The 19,880-nt window shown below is 42.2% G+C and overlaps 1 protein-coding gene across 10 annotated transcripts in view; it reads right to left on the reverse strand.

Annotated features, from left to right (window-relative positions):
- amph (amphiphysin) overlaps positions 1-16,190 on the reverse strand; it is a 52,589-nt gene extending 36,399 nt beyond the window's left edge. For all 10 annotated transcript variants that reach the window (XM_006807017.3, XM_006807023.3, XM_035914933.2 and 7 more), the window contains exons 1-7: positions 16,048-16,190; positions 15,320-15,400; positions 14,315-14,369; positions 11,647-11,741; positions 11,461-11,556; positions 11,276-11,383; positions 11,065-11,150 (exon numbers count right to left, since the gene is read on the reverse strand). In XM_006807017.3, coding sequence (XP_006807080.2) covers positions 11,065-11,150; positions 11,276-11,383; positions 11,461-11,556; positions 11,647-11,741; positions 14,315-14,369; positions 15,320-15,400; positions 16,048-16,116 — 590 coding nt within the window. In that variant the 5' untranslated portion in view covers positions 16,117-16,190. The remainder of the gene's footprint in view (positions 1-11,064; positions 11,151-11,275; positions 11,384-11,460; positions 11,557-11,646; positions 11,742-14,314; positions 14,370-15,319; positions 15,401-16,047) is intronic.
- Positions 16,191-19,880: the final 3,690 nt, after the last annotated feature.

Consider the following 19,880-nt stretch of genomic DNA (forward strand, 5'->3'; position numbering starts at 1 on the left):
CTGGTTCGTTGTTTGGTTGATTTGTTTTTGTTCTTTCTCTTCTTCGTGGCCTGAAAACTGAGACCCTGGCTCGAGTTTAGGGGCTACTGTTCAAGGGTGCAGGTATGATGCTAGTGGTACGGGGAGTTCTTGACTAATATGGGAAGAAAGCAGGGGCTTACGCGGTTGCTTTTTAATGCAACCTGCTGGGTGATATTGGTGGGTGGTATTGTTTTAGGGTTTTTTTTTTACACAGTGATATGTTATTGTATTGCATTTTCTTTCTGGGGTGGGGTTGGTTGTCATGTTTTTGGTTTTTTTTTGTTTTTGTTTTGTTTTGTTTTGTTTGTTTGTTTTGTTTTTGTCCCCTCCCTTCCCTCCTTGGACAACTCTGTACATAAAAATATGGGACCTCCTCGATGAGCGGTAATCTTACCTTTGTTAGCTGGAATGTGAGGGGGTTGAACCACCCAATAAAGCGAAAGAGAGTCTTATCACGTCTGAAGCAATTTAAGCCCGGGGTAGTTTTTTTGCAAGAGACTCACTTGCAGGATTCGGATCACTCACGCTTGGCAAAATGTTGGTCAGGACAGATGTTTCACTCTAATTTTAAAGCAAAGGCCAGGGGTACAGCTATTCTTATCGATCGGAACATCCCATTTGTTCCATCTAATGTTGTGTCAGACAAAAACGGACGGTTTATAATAGTGTCTGGCAAACTCTGCGACAGGTCTGTGACTTTGGCTAATCTTTACGCACCCAATTTTGATGATGTGCAATTTTTTCAACGCCTGTTCTCACACCTCCCGGATTTAAATACTCGTTCTTTGATTTTGGGGGGCGATTTTAATCTTTATATGCATGCGGTATTAGATCGTTCATCCCCCAAACCTGCTACTCTTAATAAATCTGCAACTTATGTCAAGTCTTTTCTTGAAGATTATGGTCTCACGGATCCCTGGCGGTTTTTATTCCCTACTGGTAGAGATTATTCTTTCTTTTCACACATACACCACACCTACAGTAGAATAGATTATTTTTTTATTGACAATTTGCTAATTAATAATACTAGATCCTGCAGCTATGAAAGTATTACTGTCTCTGATCATGCCCCCCTCGTGCTCAAAATAGCTTTTCAGGGCTGCGACTCTGTGAGAAAGCTCTGGAGACTGGATCCGTTGCTGCTCACGGATGAACAATTTGTTTCTAACATCTCTTCTAAAGTTAAAATTTTTCTTACTGAGAATAGAACACCTGGTATGCCAAACAGGACTGTGTGGGAGGCTCTGAAGGCATTTCTGAGAGGAGAAATCATCTCAGTGGCAGCATTTAAAAGACAGTGTGATCAGCGGGACCAGAGGCTTATTTCAGACCAGATTTTAAACATCGACAGGCAGTACGCTCAGTCTCCTTCACCGGCGCTATATAAAGAACGCTTAAGTTTACAAACCAAACTCAATCTACTTTCCACTCGACAAGTGGAAGGATGTCTGATTAGGAACAAGAGCGATTTTTACGAACACGGTGGAAAGACTGGTAAGCTTTTGGCCACCCAACTGCGTGGTATTAGGGCTAAACAAATTATAACTGGCTTGAAGGCGGACGATGGAGTGGTGACTAGGGATCAGAAGGCGATTAATGACATTTTTTCTTCATTTTATTCTAAGTTATATACATCAGAATCTACTGTTAATGTAAAAGATTTACATGGTTTTTTTGACTCCATTGACATGCCCTCGCTTTCCCCAGAGCTCAGACAGACTCTGGAAGCCCCTATCTCAAAGGCGGAAATTCAGGCGGAAATAGCATCTATGAAATCTGGGAAATCTCCAGGCCCGGATGGATTTTCTGCAGACTTTTATAAAATATTCTCGGACGATTTGGCCCCTTTCCTTTGCGAAGTTTTTACAGAGTCGCTAGACTCTGGGGCACTTCCTTCATCATGCTACCAGGCCTGTATCACAGTGTTACTTAAGAAGGGCAAAGACCCGACTGACTGTGCTTCTTATAGGCCTATATCTCTGTTAAACACGGATGTTAAAATTCTGTCTAAGCTACTGGCGCACAGGCTGGAAAAAATTCTTCCTGCTATAATATCTCCCGACCAAACTGGCTTCATAAAAAATCGGCACGCCTTCTTTAACATACGGCGACTTTTTAATATTATCTATGCCCCCAGCCATGTTGTGCCTGAATGCCTTATTGCTATGGACGCGGAAAAAGCATTTGATAGGGTGGAGTGGGAATATTTGTTTTTTACTTTAGAAAGGTTTGGGATGGGCCCCTTATTTTGCTCATGGATCAAACTTCTTTACGCAAGCCCCACGGCTTCAGTGGTAACTAACTGTCGCTACTCTGACCACTTTAGGCTCCACCGTGGAACGAGACAGGGCTGCCCTTTAAGCCCTTTGCTTTTTGCCCTTGCAATTGAGCCATTAGCAATTGCAGTCCGTGGTAATGGGGACATAAAGGGCATATGGAGGGGGGGGATTGAGCATAGAGTTTCACTGTATGCCGATGACCTTCTTCTATTTCTTTCCAACCCGCTTACCTCCTTACCCGCTGTACTTAATATATTGAATGCTTTTAGTCGCCTCTCTGGATACAAAATTAATATGAATAAGAGTGAACTGTTTTTGATTAACGAGAGTGCTCAAAATCTGGATTTGGTAAATGTTCCCTTTAAAATAGTCACAGATCACTTTGATTACCTTGGGATATGTGTCACAAAGCAATTTAATTGTTTGTTTAAGAAGAATCTCTTCCCCCTGCTGGAACAGTGCAAGCATATGCTGTCCAGATGGTCCCCATTATCCTTATCTTTAATAGGTAGGATTAACTCAGTGAAAATGATGCTACTTCCAAAATTCTTATATGTTTTTCAATGCCTCCCTATCTTGATTCCAAAATCATTTTTTAAATCTCTAGACTCACTAATCACTTCATTTATTTGGAATGGTAAACCTCCCAAATTGAAGAAATCTATTCTTCAAAGGCCCAAGCCGGTTGGAGGTCTAGGCCTCCCTAATTTCCAGTACTATTATTGGGCCACCAATATCAGGTGTTTATTGTATTGGAGACACTACCATCTCGAACCGTCACCACCAGTTTGGGTTGCCATGGAGTCATATTCAAGTGGGAAAATTTCTCTACCTGCGACTTTAGGTTCATCACTCCCTTTGGTATTGCCTCTACCCAGTAACAATAGAGTTGTCCAGCAATCTCTTAGAATCTGGTCTCAGTTTAGGAAGAGTCTGGGTCTCCGGGCTTTCTCACTTCAAAGCCCGGTTGCAGCGAACCACCTATTTGTTCCCTCAATGGCAGATAATGCTTTTCATATCTGGCATAAAAAGGGCCTAAAATCCTTTGCAGACTTATATGAAGATGGACAATTTGTAAGTTTTTCTCAAATATCCGCCAAATTTGGCATAGCTCCAGCTCAGTTTTTTAGGTTCTTACAGGCCAGACACTACGTGCAGAGTGTGACAGCAGAATTCCCCCAGATGCCTCCACACAATCCAGTAGATGATTTTTTAATGGTAAACCCAACCTCAAGGGGCATAATATCAGCCTTGTACAGCTCAATTTCCAATTTACAAGGCTCTTCAATAGCTGTTATCAAATCTAAATGGGAAAAGGACCTTACCTTTCGTATTACGAATGAACTGTGGGACTCTATCCTTGGCCAGGTTCACAATATATCAATGTGTGCTCGACATACACTCATCCAATTTAAGATAGTTCATCGGGGGCATTGGTCCAGGGATAGACTGGCACACATATACCCAGGGGTGGACCCAGCCTGTGTAAGGTGTGGGGGTGCCCCTGCTACATTGTTTCATATGTACTGGTCCTGCCCTTCTTTGTCCACCTTTTGGAAATCTGTTTTCCATACCATGTCTGAAGTCCTGCAGCATCAAATTGAACCAGAGCCACTCTGTGCTATGTTTGGTGCGGTCCAGAATCTGAATCTGTCCATCTCCAGACTCAAAACATTAAACTTTTCATTATTGTTGGCCAGGCGAGCTATACTGCTGAAGTGGAAAGACTCATCTCCCCCCTCACACACGCAATGGCTAAAAGATGTAATGTCTTGTATGGATTTAGAAAAAATTAGATATACAGTTCGTGGGTCTAAAAATAAATTTTATAAACTGTGGTCCCCCTTTCTGGACTTCTTTGAAAGGCCCACAACTACTGTTACTGAGTAGTCCAAGGAACCCCCCCCCCCTCTTGTTTTTTTTTTTTTGTTTGTTTGTTTTGGGGGGGTTTTTTTTTTTTGGTTTTTTTTTTTCCTTTTATGAGTCTGTTTGTTGTTTTTTGCTTTTGTTTGGGTTTTTTTTTTCTCTGTTTGTTTTTTGGTTTAGTTGGGCAGCAGGCTGCCAATTATTTGTTGTTTTAGGGGTTAGGGTGGGAACAAGATTGAAATTTTGGAATATTCTGAAGCATTTTGTGTTATTGTATACATTGTATTGGAACCTTTGTCTAATAAAAAGACCTTTGAAAGAAAAAAAGAAAAAAGAAAAAGATCCATCCCACTTTGGATGGAGCAGCTCTCATTTCAAGAAATATCGACAAATTTATTAAACCCCTCAAAACATGACTATCCAGAGTTGGGACCAGGAAGCAGAGTTGCAGTCTTACACGCCTCTCTGCAGCTTCTCTCCTCCTGCTACCCCCCCAAAAACCCATCTCCATAGAGACTGTGTCTGCCTCCAAAAAGACAAAAAACAAACTAAAAACCAGCAACAAACAACTTAAACATTTACAAAGAAAGAACAATACAGTATCCACATCTGAACCAAAGAGTAAAACAGTGAAATGTGGATTATTAAATATTAGGTCTCTCTCCTCCAAGTCTCTGTTAGTACATGACTTAATAATTGATCAACAAATTGATTTACTCTGCCTTACAGAAACCTGGTTGCAGCAGAATGATTATGTTAGTTTAAATGAATCAACACCCCCGAGTCATTCTAACTACCAGAAATCTCGAAGCACAGGTCGAGGGGGCGGTTTGGCAGCAATTTTTCACACCAGTCTATTAATTAATGAAAGACCAAGACAGACTTTTAATTCATTTGAAAGCCTGATGCTTAACATTGTCCACCCCAGCTGTGAAACTCAGAAACCAGTCTTACTTGTTATCATCTATCGTCCACCTGGGCCTTACACAGAGTTTCTGTCTGATTTCTCAGACTTTATATCTAATTTAGTTCTGAGCTCAGATAAAATAATTATTGTGGGTGATTTTAACATCCATGTTGATGCTAAAAATGACAGCCTCAACATGGCATTTAATCTGTTGTTAGACTCAATTGGTTTCTCTCAAAATGTAAAAGAACCCACCCACCACTTTAATCACACTCTAGATCTTGTTTTAACATATGGCATAGAAACTGAACATTTAACAGTGTTTCCTGAAAACCCTCTCCTGTCTGATCATTTCTTGATAACATTTACATTTACAATAATTGATTACGCAGCAGTGGAGAGTGGACTTTATCAAAGTAGATGTCTTTCTGAAAGCGCTGTAACTAAGTTTAAGAATATAATCCAGCCACTGTTATCATCGTCAATGCCCTGTACCAACACAGAGCAGAGCAGCTATCTGAACGCTACCCCAACAGAGGTCGATTATCTTGTTAATAATTTCACCTCCTCACTACGTACGACTCTGGATACTGTAGCTCCGGTGAAAACTAAGGTCTCTAATCAGAAGTACCTGACCCCGTGGTATAATTCTCAAACACGTACCCTAAAGCAGATGACTCGTAATCTGGAGAGGAAATGGCGTGTCACAAATTTAGAGGATCATCATTTAGCCTGGAGAAATAGTTTGTTGCTTTATAAGAAAGCCCTCCGCAAAGCCAGAACAGCTTACTACTCATCACTGATTGAAGAAAATAAGAACAACCCCAGGTTTCTCTTCAGCACTGTAGCCAGGCTGACAAAAAGTCAGAGCTCTTTTGAGCCAACCATCCCTTTAACGTTAACTAGTGATGACTTCATGAACTTCTTCACAAATAAAATTTTTATCATTAGAGAAAAAATTACCAATAATCATCCCACAGATGTAATATTATCTACAGCTACTCTTAGTTCCATTGATGTTAAGTTAGACTCTTTTTCTCCAATCGATCTTTCTGAGTTAACTTCAATAATTACTTCCTCCAAACCATCAACGTGTCTTTTAGACCCCATTCCTACAAAACTGCTCAAAGAAGTCCTGCCATTGATTAATTCTTCGATCTTATATATGATCAACCTATCTCTAATAATCGGCTATGTACCACAGGCCTTCAAGGTGGCTGTAGTTAAACCTTTACTCAAAAAGCATCTCTAGACCCAGCAGTCTTAGCTAATTATAGGCCAATCTCCAACCTTCCTTTCATATCAAAAATCCTTGAAAGAGTAGTTGTCAAACAGCTAACAGATCATCTGCAGAGGAATGGTTTATTTGAAGAGTTTCAGTCAGGTTTCAGAGTTCATCACAGCACAGAAACAGCTTTAGTGAAGGTTACAAATGATCTTCTTATGGCCTCTGACAGTGGACTCATCTCTGTGCTCGTCCTTCTTGACCTTAGTGCAGCATTCGATACTGTTGACCATAATATCCTGTTAGAGCGATTAGAACATGCTGTAGGTATTACAGGTACTGCACTGCAGTGGTTTGTATCATATCTATCTAATAGACTCCAATTTGTGCATGTAAATGGAGAGTCCTCTTCACACACTGAGGTTAATTATGGAGTTCCACAGGGTTCAGTGCTAGGACCAATTCTGTTTACATTATACATGCTTCCCCTAGGCAGCATCATTAGAAGACATAGCATACATTTTCACTGCTATGCAGATGACACCCAGCTCTATCTGTCCATGAAGCCAGATAACACACACCAATTAGTTAAACTGCAGGAATGTCTTAAAGACATAAAGACTTGGATGGCCACTAACTTTCTGCTTCTTAACTCAGATAAAACTGAGGTCATTGTACTCGGCGCTGAAAAGCTTAGAAATATGGTATCTAACCAGATTCTTACTCTGGATGGCATTACCTTGGCCTCCAGTAACACTGTGAGGAACCTTGGAGTCATTTTTGACCAGGATATGTCCTTCAACGCACATATTAAACAAATATGTAAGACTGCGTTCTTCCATTTGCGCAACATCTCTAAAATTAGAAATATCCTGTCTCAGAGTGATGCTGAAAAACTAGTTCATGCATTTATTACTTCCAGGCTGGACTACTGCAATTCATTATTATCAGGATGTCCAAAAAACTCACTGAAAAGCCTTCAGTTAATCCAAAATGCTGCAGCAAGAGTACTGACAGGGACTAGAAAGAGAGAGCATATTTCTCCTGTTTTGGCTTCCCTTCATTGGCTTCCTGTTAAATCCAGAATTGAATTCAAAATCCTGCTCCTCACATACAAGGTCTTAAATAATCAGGCCCCATCTTATCTTAATGACCTTGTAGTACCATATTACCCTATTAGAGCACTTCGCTCCCACTCTGCAGGCCTACTTGTTGTTCCTAGAGTATTTAAAAGTAGAATGGGAGGCAGAGCCTTCAGTTTTCAGGCCCCTCTTCTGTGGAACCAGTTTCCAGTTTGGATTCGGGAGACAGACACTATCTCTACTTTTAAGATTAGGCTTAAAACTTTCCTTTTTGCTAAAGCATATAGTTAGGGCTGGACCAGGTGACCCTGAATCCTCCCTTAGTTATGCTGCAATAGATGTAGGCTGCCGGGGGATTCCCATGATGCATTGAGTTTTTCCTTTCCAGTCACCTTTCTCACTCACTATGTGTTAATAGACCTCTCTGTATTGAATCATATCTGTTATTAATCTCTGTCTCTCTTCCACAGCATGTCTTTTATCCTGTCTTCCTTCTCTCACCCCAACCGGTCGCAGCAGATGGCCGCCCCTCCCTGAGCCTGGTTCTGCCGGAGGTTTCTTCCTGTTAAAAGGGAGTTTTTCCTTCCCACTGTCGCCAAAGTGCTTGCTCATAGGGGGTCATATGATTGTTGGGTTTTTCTCTGTATCTATGAAGCGCCTTGAGGCGACATTTGTTGTGATTTGGCGCTATATAAATAAAATTGAATTGAATTGAATTGAAGGTTCTCAATGCTCCAGGTTATGGTAGTCTAAGGTGCTGGGAAAGTGATTGGACTTCATTATGTTTTGTGAAGACATTTCACCAGGGAAGTGGGGCGAGAGGACCTGGGGATGACGCTCAAAGCTGGGATGCTATTATAGTTTTGCGATGATGGTCACCTGCAGGCACCAAGTTTTATATGAATCACCTTTTTCTTACTATTTCTTCTTTTAAGCAATTTCCCTAACTTTAAAGCGTTTCAACTCAGTGACCTGGCAGGGCTCTAGAGTGCGACCAATTTGGTCGCAAATGCAACGAGTAACTGTTCGAGTAACAAAAAAATAAATAAAAAATACTCTGCAACTCTGAAAGTCTCCATGTGGTCAACAGCAGACACACATTGTGCCCCCATCGTGGTCTAAACCAATCAAAGATAGTCAGGGGCGGGACCTCTCTGATTGGTCGTGGTCCAGATATTCATGTAATCCGTGTATACGTTTGAAAGTCCAGGGCAGGCGGACAGAGAGAGGTGAGTAGCTTGAATAAAGTGATATCGATTCATATTCACATCCTGAATCAACTTTTAAATATAAATGTATATAAATGTATTTTGTCAGAAACGCCAGAATCTCAGGTTAAAGCTCACAAAACTATTTCAACAAACAGCAAATGAGAGCACGTAAACAGATGCCACACAAAGACGTAAACGCAGAAAGCGGACCCGACACATCCAAATCAGCTTTCTCTTCCTCGGCTTTTCTCGCTGAAAAGCCGACAGCTCACGATTCTGATGCGTCGGGTCCGCGCTGTGTTTACGTCTTTTTTTGCGCTCGATTCTGAGCTGCAGGTTTTGTCTCCAACCAAAGTTCACTGAACCAGCAGCAAAAGAAGCAACAAACTACGCTTCACATTTGATAAACATCATCATGAATTCCCTCTTACTTTTGCTATTTTGCCTCCACCACGATAACAATCACACTTCATGCACAGCTCTCTCTCTCTCTGTGTGTACTTCAAGAACAGTTTCCCCATCTCAAATCGTGATAAATGCACTGCCCAAGTGGCCCCTCTCCCCACTGCCTTTCAGCAGCAGGCGGTAGCAAACAGGTCGTCAGAGGAGGCCGATGTGATGATTAAGTTTAACATTTACTACAATATTGCCAAAGAGTGCCAAACACTTTAAGCACAAGATTGCTAGTTAATCATTTACAAATCAGTATTGTCTGTATGGACTGCAATCCCCCCCCCCCAAAAAAAAGGTGCACATGTAAAACTGCTGTGTTTTAGAAATCTACTTTTATTATCCAAATGGAGACACTGCACTGTACTTGTTATTAATCTCTGTCTCTCTTCCACAGCATGTCTTTATCCTGTCTTCCTTCTCTCACCCCAACCAATCACAGCAGATGGCCCCGCCCCTCCATGAGCCTGGTTCTGCCGGAGGTTTCTTCCTGTTAAAAGGGAGTTTTTCCTTCCCACTCTCGCCAAAGTGCTTGCTCATAGGGGGGTCATATGATTGTTGGGTTTTTCTCTGTATCCATTATTGTAGGGTCTACATTACAATATAAAGCACCTTGAGGCGACTGTTGTTGTGGTTTGGCGCTGTGTAAATAAAACTGAATTGAATAGAGGAACTGCAGGAATGAGTCACTGATCCATAGTCTGATCAATTACCAATTCAATTAAACATATTTGTTCAATATGTGCGTTGAAGGACATGTCCTGGTCAAAAATGACTCCAAGGTTCCTCACAGCATTACTGGAGGCCAAGGTAATGCCATCCAGAGTAAGAATCTGGTTAGATACCATATTTCTAAGATTTTCAGGGCCGAGTACAATAACCTCAGTTTGATCTGAATTAAGAAGCAGAAAGTTAGCGGCCATCCAGGTCTTTATGTCTTTAAGACATTCCTGCAGTTTAACTAATTGGTGTGTGTTATCTGGCTTCATGGACAGATAGAGCTGGGTGTCATCTGCATAGCAGTGTAAATGTATGCTATGTCTTCTAATGATGCTGCCTAAGGGAAGCATGTATAATGTAAACAGAATTGGTCCTAGCACTGAACCCTGTGGAACTCCATAATTAACCTCAGTGTGTGAAGAGGACTCTCCATTTACATGCACAAATTGGAGTCTATTAGATAGATATGATACAAACCACTGCAGTGCAATACCTGTAATACCTACAGCATGTTCTAATCGCTCTAATAGGATATTATGGTCGACAGTATCGAACGCTGCACTGAGGTCTAGCAGGACAAGCACAGAGATGAGTGCACTGTCAGAGGCCATAAGAAGATCATTTGTAACCTTCACTAAAGCTGTTTCTGTGCTGTGATGAGCTCTGAAACCTGACTGAAACTCTTCAAATAAACCATTCCTCTGCAGATGATCTGTTAGCTGTTTGACAACTACTCTTTCAAGGATGTTTGATATAAAGGAAGGTTGGAGATTGGCCTATAATTAGCTAAGACTGCTGGGTCTAGAGATGCTTTTTGAGTAAAGGTTTAACTACAGCCAGCTTGAAGGCCTGTGGTACATAGCTGATTATTAGAGATAGGTTGATCATATTTAAGATCGAAGAATTAATTAATGGCAGGACGTCTTTGAGCAGTTTTGTAGGAATGGGGTCTAAAAGACACGTTGATGGTTTGGAGGAAGTAATTATTGAAGTTAACTCAGAAAGATCAATTGGAGAAAAAGAGTCTAAATGAATATCAATGGTACTGAAAGTAGCTGCAGATACCAGTAGAAACCATCGCAGGTTGCTACATATGGCCTGGAACTAATCAGTGTTTTAATAATAACTTGTTCAGTCTGTCAGGGATCATGTACAAAAGCAGTCTTCTCTAAGATGTCAGCATTAAAATCCAGACTCAAACCAGGAGCTCGTTGGTCAGGAGCTTTAACCTTTTTTCTTATAAGTTACTCACCCTGAAATTTTAGTTGCCCACTCAAACCTAGCATGCTATGTCAAAACTCACCGATCCCAAAGAGTTGGCAGTTCTTCCTGTAGACCAATATTCAACTCATCAAACACCTTCTGTGCCTTTTTGAGCTCCTCCTCTGCCTACAGACAAAGTTCATGATTAAATCAACTACAAAACACCTGCACAGATACAACAGCTGCACAGATAGCAGGAAACAGCTGATCCTTTATCTTGTGAATGTCCGTCCACACATGAAATGACTCACTTTGATCATCTTGCGGTCATTCTTCATCCCAGATGTCTGCATGGTTTCCATGTGGTGTCGGGCACTGTCATAGTCAATGAGTTTGCGGCTTCTTTTGGCGACACGGGTCTGAAACAAAAAGAAGTTGAGCTTTCATGACATGCATCCATTTCAGAAAATCATTCCCTAACCAAACTGTTGATTGCCTTGAGATCTGGAAACTGCTGCAGGTATGCATCCAGATTTAGTAGTGTCGAGTCCACCAGCTTGTTGTGGAAGTCTTCCCACAATGCATCACAGTCCTGCAGAAAATAGACACCTAGGTTTATGGTACATATTTCAGGTGGATTTTGGTGTTCTTGTGTACTCTGGGATGTTTTTATGACTCTGACCTTCCCGATGGTCAGGACGTCATCCTTTCCATGCCAGTCGGGTTCATAGACTTCGTGCAGAGACTGAGTCAGGTTGATGGATGCTTGCTGCATCCCTGCCAATGACAGTACAATTTCAGCTGGTGGTCACAATGGCAACATTTAACTTTGCTACTCACTGCGTAAAGAAGACAAGCTTTTCTCTATCATCCTGTCCGGAAATTTTAAATAGTGAGGTCAGAGCTCTGCCCACCTGTGCCCTCTAACTGAAACCTTTTCTGTGAGGTTAGTTTACTCAGGAGTTGTAGTTCAAATTAATTCAGTTCCATTTTAATTATACAGCACCAAATCATAACAGTCACCAATTATTACTTCCAGGCTGGACGACTGTAATTCATTATTATCAGGAAGTCCTAAAAACTCCCTGAAAAGCCTTCAGCTAATCCAAAATGCTGCAGCAAGAGTCCTGACAGGGACTAGAAAGAGAGAGCAGATTTCTCCTGTTTTGGCTTCCTGTTAAATCCAGAATTCAAAATCCTGCTCCTCACATACAAGGTCTTAAATAATCAGGCCCCATCTTATCTTAATGACCTTGTAGTACCATATCACCCTATTAGAGCACTTCGCTCTCGCTCTGCAGGCCGACTTGTTGTTCCTAGAGTATTTAAAAGTAGAATGGGAGGCAGAGCCTTCAGTTTTCAGGCCCCTCTTCTGTGGAACCAGCTTCCAGTTTGGATTCAGGAGACAGACACTATCTCTACTTTCAAGATTAGGCTTCAAACTTTCCTTTTTGCTAAAGCATATAGTTAGGGCTGGACCAGGTGACCCTGAATCCTCCCTTAGTTATGCTGCAATAGACGTAGGCTGCCGGGGGATTCCCATGATGCATTGGGTTTTTCCTTTCCAGTCACCTTTCTCACTCACTATGTGTTAATAGACCTCTCTGCATTGAATCATATCTGTTATTAATCTCCGTTTCGATTCATCGATTAAAATCTATTCTGGTTTGGATAACGTGATATCGATTCATTAAAATCCTGAATAGATTTTTTATATAAATGTATTTTGCCCAAAATTCCAGAATCTCAGGTGAAACGTCACAAAATTTTGACAACCACCAAACATTTAAAACAGTAAATGAGAGCAGGAACACGGCTTCTGCACAAAGACGTAAACACACAGCGGGACCTGCGGATCAGAATCAGTGAGATGTCGCCTTTCTTACCTGACGGCACGGACACGGTCGGGGCTGAAAGCCGACAGCTCGCTGATTCTGATGTGTCGGCGGCTCCGCGCTTTGTGTTTACGCCCTTTTTGCACTGATTCTAATATTGTTAGTTTTATCTCTCTCCAAACAATATTGACCGAACGAGCAGCCAAAGAAGATCCAAACTTCACATAAACATCGTCATGGATTCCCTCTGACTTTTGCTGTTTTGCTTCCACCACGATAAAATCACACTTCATGCATAGCTCTCTCTCTCTCTCTCTCTCTCTGTACTTCAACAACAGTTTCCCGTCTATCCCCGAAATCTGTTTTCTGCATTATTCGCTTGCTTGTTACGCACCAGACTACCATTGTTTACAGGCTGTCGGCCGCTGTTTTTTTTTTTTTCCTTTTACATTCTTCCGAAAAGAAAACCTAATTTCTGCCGCTCAACAGGCTCCTGAACAAATTTAAACTTTTTAAAAATTATACAAAATGCAAAACGCTTAGCCGTGTCTCTAATAAAACCACTGTAACTTCAGAGGTAACGTTCATGTGTTCATTAATGGTTTTCTTTCGTTTTTGATCTACTGCAGAATATTTTTATAAAATCCAGAACAGGAAAATCTCCTTCATGTTTGTCTGTGTTTTATCTTCAGCTACTTTGACACAAAGACATCTGCTGTGACGCTCACACCTGTGCATGTGTCAGCTTCCTTTTTATAGATACAAAAATATGTAAATGTACTGATCTGAATTATAATATTTCTGACTGTCTGAGGCAAAACTTCCCAGATTCAAATCGAATCAAATCGAATTGAATCAAATCGTGGATCGAATCGATTCTAGAAATGAGTGACGATACCCAGCTCTAGTTATAAAGCACCCTAAAGCGACTGTTGTTGTGATTTGGTGCTGTATAAATAAAACTGAACTGAGTTGAACTGAATATTGAATAGAATCCTAGTGAGGGGCAGCCAATCATAACAAAGCAGTCTTGAAGGGGAAGAAACTAAAAAAGCTTTTTTAAGACAGAGGATGAACTGATGCCACATTCCAGGTACCTCGTAATTCAGCAGGCATCACTCCTGAGTTCGTATGTTTCAGTAAGAAAGTGCAATGTGAGAAAACAAAACAGGATTTGTTTTGGTTCTTAGCAAGATAGAGTCCTTCAGTTATTACTGACAATACAGCATAATAATATTTTTTGTACTTAAAAACTCCCCTGCAGCACATTCATGGATAGAGCCTGGTCAGTACTCTCTATGTCTTATTTAGTGATTCACAAATACACCACAGCGGCAGTACAGATTCAAAGTTGACTGCCGCCATCGTGGACTGTTTACTTCTGTGGCTGCTCTGACTTTCCAAGTAGGTTGCAGCATTAGATAATGAAAGATCATTATAAACTGTGAATCAGTGTCACTGAAGACGTTTCTTTCATTTGAGGTTTGTATCACGTAGATAATGAGCCATACAGACCTTTAATGGCAGACATGTAGGCCTTCATCTCCCTCTGCAGCCGAGAACCTTCAGACTGGCAAAGCACATACAAACATGTGATATCAGTTATTTTACACTGGAGGAATTTGGTTTCCTCCTGTTCAAAGGGAGTTTTTCGTTCCCACTGTCACCAGAGTTTTCTCTTTATATTATAGGGTCTTTATCTTACAATATAAAGTGCCTTGAGGCAACCGTTGTTGTGATTATGCACAATATCAATCAAATCAAACATAAACTGAGGTTTTTCACACTAAAGGCATGAACTGATTTGGAGTCCAGGTAACTTAAAGTTTAACTCTGTGTTTTCAAGGTTACACACAGTGTTTACCAGGTTACATTGCCATGGTAAGTGGTGCTGTACTCGCCTCACATATTCTGTTAACTGCCAACTAATGAATCAGATCTCTGGAAAATAAGGCCACTGCAGATCTATTAGAAGGGCTGAGATCTCATCTACAGCATGCCTGGGCATTAAAAACACCGGGTCAGGTGGCTGCCTGGCCCCTTTCAGGTCAAAGGGAATAAAGCATATATCATGCAGTTTCTCCCCATCAGAGAATGGCTTACCGTTTACCAGGTAATCACAATGTAATTTTGTTGCTTTTATTTTGAAAGCAACTCTTATTTTACACATTTACATCTGTATAAAATGAAAAGTCTTTGAATTTTTGAAATTAATATGAATGCTGATTAAACAGTGATCAAACATTGGTGTTTTTACATATACACTGCCTGACTGTAACACCTGCTCCCACCAGCAGTGGTTTATAATGAGGTCAAATATGGAGACGGTCAGGTTCAGCTTATTAACCAGTTTGTCAGTAATTATCCTGCCTTTGTCTTCAAGTGTCAGTGAGAGCTGTACATCCAGAGCAGAAGTCTTCGACCTTCCAGCTCTGTATAAAATCTGTAAGTAAAGCCAAGTTGGCCTGGTAAATGGTATTTGTATAGCGCTTCACTTAGTTATCCCAGGTATCGTCTTACCTCCTGCCTCCGGAAGTTGATGACCACCTGTTCAAACTGCTCATCTTTGGTCTCGTCTGCTTTTCCCAACTTCTGCAGAACCTGAAAGAGAAATCACATCAAAGTTTTTAGCAGCGCTCACGCTGGTGCTTCAAACGCTGGTGAGATGAGTTTTGTCAGCCACAGTAAAGCTGCCACCTGTCACACAGGTGTGTTAGATCACAGGCTGAAGGAATCCTACGATTTCTCTTTGAGTGGATGTTTCCTGTTTCAGGTGTAAAACAGCTTAATTACGTTTGAGGAGAGGGGCGGGCATCAACTCACAGCTGTGCGGTGCGCCTGTTTGCGCCTGATAAATAAAACACAATGACGTCATCACGCCGTGGACAACACTGTCGACCTTGGACCTGGGAAATACGTCACTAACGTCTTTAATTTTCAAGAGGAAAACGTGCGTGACGCGTTTTACCGCACACGTGACATCACGATCTGCTTCAGCCAATCAGAACGCGCTCTATTTGTTTTTGATGATTTTTCCGTTTCTGATGATTTTTCTCCTCAGCCCGTAGCTAAGCACGTGACCTCCGAGCGGCTCAATAGCAGATGATCAGTAAAACATCGATCCTCATGTGTGAGCGATCGGATTAGAGAGCGGCGGTGACCGGGCCTCCTGCAGCCTCCAGCACCGCTCCTCCATCCGCCCTCCGCATCACCTCCATCACCTGCTCCTCCTCTCCTCCCCCTCTCACCTTCTCCTGGGCTCGGTTCAGGCGCTTCTGCACGTTCTTAGCGAAGATTCCCGTTTTGATTTCCGCCATGACGACCGCACCGAGAGAGAGCGGAGGATTACCGGAGACACGGGAGGGGGAGGGGTGTGTAAGTGTAGTGGGCGGGGCCGAGGACTCGGCGCTCCTCTGATTGGACGGTGTGTGTGTGTGCGTGTGTGTGTGTGTGTGTGTGTGAGTGTGTGTGTGTCCGCGAAGCTTTCAGACTGTCACGGGTTAATCTGCAGGTGGAGCAGCTTACTCACGAGCTATTTCAGGTTTTAACTCAAATCTACAGTAAACAGGAAGTGATGTAAAGCCTGTCCTGACGTCATTAAGCAACAAAACGTTCTTTTTCTAGGTGAACAAACGTTAAGGCCTGACAGCGCATATGGGCTAAACTCCTGACCCTCGCATAGAAGCTCCTTCAGCTGTGACAGGTGTGACAGCTAACCCTAACAACCAGGTGTGGATCTCTGATCAATAATCAATAAGGAGTGATTGGTTGTGTAGCAGCAGAGTGATCCAGGGGCGTAATTTCCAGGTGGGTTATGACCCCCCCCCCAATAATCCGACCGAGCCAATATAACCCCCACAATAAAATTATGAATGATCTTGCATAAATAGGCGGTTGATTTTCTTTACTCATTTCAGTTATTACCAGGAAAATAGTTGCATGTTTTGTCATCTGGGGATTTACCCACATTTATTTATTTATTTAGACAGAGATCTTGACCCCCCCCCCCCCCACACACACACACACACACACACACACACACACACAATGTTCACCACAAAGTTACTGGAATAATCAAAGCTAAAACACACCTTTAATGAATCTTTTATTTTATTTATTCAATCCCCTGTGTGTGTGTTTGTGTGTATAATTACATCTGAGTAGCACTCAAACCCTAACCTGTGTGGGGCCACTTTGTGTTTAAAGGGAGTTCTTCCTTCTGGCTTCGATCCTCAGCCTGTTGGTAGGCAGCTCTGAACTCCTGAACATCCAGAGCACATTGGATTTTGTTGAAAAGGTGTGAGATGTTATTGTGGAGGCAGATGGAACAATGGTCTCGCACGATGTTACATCTCCCTTCACTTGTATTCCAGTCACTCAAGTTTTGGAGATAATTTGTAAGACCACAATTTAGATCAATTTTTTGAAAAAAAAAAAAAAAGCATGCTGGGAAATGTATACCTGTTTTTGCTGACTTTGATCTCTTTGAGGTAAATGTCTGTGATCCCACTGACATCATTTCTGCCTCACTTTGTTTTCTGGCTGGTGTTTAAGAGCAGCGGTCCCCAACCCTTTTTGCGCCACAGACCGGTTTAATATTCAGACAATATTTTCATGGCCTTTAAAGTGTGGCAGATAAATACAACAAAATAAAATGATGCGACCAAAACAAAAACTGTGGTATTTTGTAAATATAAAAATAAATGTGAATTCATTGTGTAAATGTTTTACTTTATTAGCAGCGTGCTCCTGAGAAAACATTGAGAGTAACTTCCTCCTCTCTGCCTCTTAATGCTCTCTGGTTGCTATGGTAACGTGTAAATATTTCTTTCAAGTAAAGACACACAACTACAAAAGAAATATAAAGTTCATTAAATTGTTTAGAAAATTTATTCATAACACACGGGGAAAGACCCAGGGAAGCCGAGTTAACGATAAAACCCTGAAAACCACACATTTCACACCCGAGCCTCAACTCTTGAGGCCCGGTACCAAACGACTCACAGACCGGTACCGGTCCGTGGCCTGGGAGTTGGGGGCCGCTGCTTTATAGAGCAGTTTGTCAATGTGTCGCCAACAACGTCTGCGGTACCGGTCCGTGGCCTGGGAGTTGGGGGCCGCTGCTTTATAGAGCAGTTTGTCAATGTGTCGCCAACAACGTCTGCCCCTGTCCAGGCCTGTAACACCTGTCAGGGCAGCATGAAGCACCTTGAGGCCACTATCGTTTGATTATCGCTTGGTGCTGTATTACTAAAGCTGACCTGATTGAATTTAATGTTCAGAAAAAACCAGCAGAGGGCAGCAGAGCCTCAAACCACATGTTGGAGAAGACTATCTGGTCTTTAAGTGATGACGAGATGAATCCTGCTTCCGGGCCCAAACTACTCTACGTTTAATAAGGCTTTTGTGTTTTTAACATGTTTTAATGTTAAAAACACATTAAAACATATCGCTAGCGACACATAGTTGTGTCGCTAGCGATCACGTAGCACATCATTATATACCAGCCAGCCCAACTTCAGTAACCCTACAAACGTCACTGCTGTTTAGTTTCCTGTCTTCATTTATGTTGGAAGTGACAGCAGAGCTGTACATTTGAATTGTTTCAGAAATCTCTCAGTCAGAACATGCTATATCATGTTTGGGTGCAATTCGATGGGTGCACCTGGGGCACTTTGACCACTTTCAACATGCAGATTGGATTCTAACCACCAACCTTCCAAACACCACAAAACCCCACTACCTCCTGAGTGCTGTTTTCCACAGGTCAGTGTGTCTGGTGGGGGAACCCTGAAGTTCAGATGTAGAGTGTCAGCGGGGAAATAAGTCACTTACAAAGAAGTCACATGATCATTTCTGTCCAGTAAGATTTATTTTCTGTGCCGTGCGGGTCCTAATGTTTCTGCAGGTGTGCAGCTGATGACTCTGCCAGTCACTCAACAGCCATGTTGAACTGGAGATAAAGTATCTGAATTTCTGGAGCGGGACCACATCTCCAAACACGCTCCTTCCAGTTCTTATCTATATATGTTACCTCAGTTCTACATGCTTTTCGTTCTCGTCTATGTGCCCCTTGAAGTTCTCCAGAGGCCTAGTGTTGAACTACTCATGTGATTCAGGTGTGTTCATCCAGGGTCAGATCTAGAACCTGCAGGACACTGGCCCTCGAGTTCCCCAACCCTGCTCTAGTCCAATCATCTGCTGGTCTCATCTTTATACAGGATGCTTCAAACAGCTTCTGCTTTAAATGACGTAACAGTATTACGTCATTTAAAAGTGAGATCAATCAAAAATTCACATCCACTTGAATTTTGTCAAAAAAAAGCACTTCTTGCCAGTTGACATCTTGAATTGATCAAACAAACGAGTGACTGTGTGACATTTTCAGCTGACGCTTGACCTGTGTTATGACGGCGTCACATTTTTAGGCTTTACAGCCGTTCAGGTCGGACATCTGCGGTCAGTTCACTGACATCCACACATGTGGATATTCCCGATGTTTCTCCTGCCGCAGAGCTGACAGACCTGTATGAACTTATAGGAGCCACTGACTCAGAGGGCCCCTCTCAGGTGAAGAGGACGCTGTAGGTCCTGACTCCCACCAGCAGAGGGCGTGCTGATGTCACTGTGTGTGCGTGTGTGGTAGTCTGTTTTGAGCACGCTCCATCTGCTCTGTGCAGGACTGGTCTTTAGAACAAACTCTCTCCATTCTAAAAATTTATTTCACACCGACAGTCTCTCCTCCACGTGAGGTGATGATGACGCTGCGCTGACTCATCTGTGTGTCTGTGCACGTGTGTGTGTGTGTGTGTGTGTGTGTGTGTGTGTGTGTGTGTGTGTGTGTGTGGTGAATGAATCAGGGACACTACCTCCTCTTTCCTCCTTCCTCCTCCTCTTATGTCGTGACGTTCATTCAGGAGGAAACTCCACAAACAGTCCTGAGATATTCTGAGAGACTTTACTCACTGTGTGTGTGTGTGACTCACAGGGAAATACCTCTGTGGATGGAGGGAGGGATTAAACAGGCTGAGAGGTATAATTACTGTAACAGAGCAGAGAGGAAGAGTAGAGTGACCCTGCA

Source organism: Neolamprologus brichardi, chromosome 18, assembly GCF_056152115.1.
Source record: "Neolamprologus brichardi isolate AB-2024 chromosome 18, ASM5615211v1, whole genome shotgun sequence".
Classification (NCBI taxonomy): Eukaryota; Metazoa; Chordata; class Actinopteri; order Cichliformes; family Cichlidae; genus Neolamprologus; species Neolamprologus brichardi.